This window comes from Triticum aestivum, unplaced genomic scaffold, assembly GCF_018294505.1.
Source record: "Triticum aestivum cultivar Chinese Spring unplaced genomic scaffold, IWGSC CS RefSeq v2.1 scaffold133450, whole genome shotgun sequence".
Classification (NCBI taxonomy): domain Eukaryota; kingdom Viridiplantae; phylum Streptophyta; class Magnoliopsida; order Poales; family Poaceae; genus Triticum; species Triticum aestivum.
The window spans coordinates 7,380-9,263 of record NW_025228201.1 but is presented as its reverse complement, the minus strand read 5'-3'; the positions used below and the strand labels follow the sequence as shown (position 1 = coordinate 9,263).

Sequence of the window (1,884 nt, the reverse complement as noted above, 5' to 3'; positions counted from 1 at the left end):
TTGATTACATTACTTGATTCACAGTAACTTCTTATACACAAGTTCCTCACAAATGTTATTCTGAACTCTCGACTATGCAGTGCAGATACTAAAACGTGGTAGCGAATGGCAGAAGACCACCAAAAAATACCCACGCGGCTACGCAAGCAACTGATGATAAATAGTAACGTCGATCACTCACTGACACTGATCATGTAACCGGTGATGAGATTTTGGTGCTTAGCCGGACAGTGGCAGACCAGACTCAGTGGTGGCCGTGGTATCCACCACCGCCGCCGCCGCCATAGGTGGGCGTGGGAGGGACGGGGTGGTAGTCCGGGTGGGGCTGCGGCTTGGGCTCGGGTTTGGGCACGGGGCCGTAGTCCGGGTGGGGCTGGGGCTTGGGCTCCGGCTTGGGCAGCACGGGCTTCTTGTGGTGGAAGTGCTCGATGATGTGCTTCTTGATCGGCCCGCACAGGGTCATGGACGCGCACTCAGGCGACGCCGCGGACGGCGTGGCAGTGTTGGCGCCGGCCATGATGCCGAAGGTGGTGCCCTCGGACACCGGCACGATCTTGGATGGCTCCTGGCCGGAGCACGGCGCGTTGGAGGCAGCGCTGTGGAGCTGCGAGACGCAGTCGGCGCCATGGAGGTCGGCGGCCAGGGGCACGCTGAAGGCGCCGGTGCAGTCCAGGGCACCCACCGCCTTGCTCTCGTAGTCGCGGTGGACGTTCTTGCACTTGATCGCCACCTGAAGATCAGTTGTGCATTCATGGCAGAACAATAGTGAGCAGAGCACCATCATGCATTCATGCATTTACACTGTAGCTAGCTAGCGCTTACCCTTGAAGGCTTCCTCGGCCTTCAAGTTCTTCCTGGTGCAGTCGGTGCACTTGACCTGGCCGACCACGACGGACGCTGCCTCGGCATTGGCGACGGCGATCGCCAGCAGGACGCCGAGGACGAGCGCTCTCGAAACTGCCATGTCTGAGTTAATGGATGGATGATGGGTCGGCTGAGTGGCAGTGTGGTTTATATAGGCGTCCGCATTGAGATCGACACAGCTCGATGGATGATCTGGCTGCATGCTGTCCAAGGGTGGCCGGCAGCCCGGCACAATGATGCCTGACAACGAGAGACCGGCTAATTCGCCGAAATTTCAGATGGCGAATTGAAAACTCGATTGATTCTGCACGCATCGATCATCGATTTGTTCCACCTCGTCATTACTCAGTTGGTGATCGAGATCAAAATTGCTAAACTGGTCGGTGATCGACTTTTGGCCGGTGGTCGATCACGTCGTTCTCCTTCATATAGGTTTTGCAAGCCGCACATGGCCATGCATGGATGCATGCAGTGTAAGTACGTACGTACCCTTTATCATGCATCTAGAGCCTACATAAAAGTAGTCAGAGCGTACGTATTGTTAACTAATTATCTGATGATCCCTTTCTGCGTGCGGTGCACCTCCCGTGCATTTATATGGCAAAAGCAACAAGAATTGGAGCTAGCGCCGTGGATTGGCTGCTTAGAAGCTTAATTTGAAAGCAATCTTACAACCAATCAGAGCTAGAAGCATTTGAGCACTAGAGCTAGGTGGCATGATAACATCAAAACTTCTCAATCTTTCAATATAATAAAACCGGTTGCAATCGTACATATTTTGTTCTGCAGTTGATAGTTGTATATCCCCGCAAAAAAGAACAAGATTTCTATTAGTTATATGGATCAAATCACTCTCGAGGACACATGGTAGTTTCATCAAGTTACTTTCATCTTGTTTATTGAGTTAACATTCATTGCTTTGATAATTTGTTGTGCGGTGGAACCTATAGTAATGTGTTGTTCTCACTTTCATCAAGATTCATTGAGAATAATTAAGATAGCATCTAACCATAACAATAA

The 1,884-nt window shown here is 51.3% G+C and overlaps 1 protein-coding gene across 1 annotated transcript; it reads right to left on the bottom strand.

The window, feature by feature from the left end:
- On the bottom strand, nucleotides 1–965 carry LOC123173683 (proline-rich protein 4-like). The gene is made up of 2 exons (XM_044589943.1): nucleotides 822–965; nucleotides 1–737 (listed from the first exon to the last, which is right to left on the bottom strand). Exons 1-2 carry the CDS (start codon nucleotides 962–964, stop codon nucleotides 245–247), a joined length of 636 nt encoding a protein of 211 aa, XP_044445878.1. The 5' UTR covers nucleotide 965; the 3' UTR covers nucleotides 1–244.
- Nucleotides 966–1,884: the final 919 nt, after the last annotated feature.

Excerpts from the sequence above, each read along its gene's own strand:
- LOC123173683 (XM_044589943.1), bottom strand. The coding sequence starts at position 964 with ATGGCAGTTTCGAGAGCGCTCGTCCTCGGCGTCCTGCTGGCGATCGCC. Across the intron at positions 738-821 it reads GCCGAGGAAGCCTTCAAGGG|TCTTCAGGTGGCGATCAAGT; the intron begins TAAGCGCTAGCT and ends ATGCACAACTGA.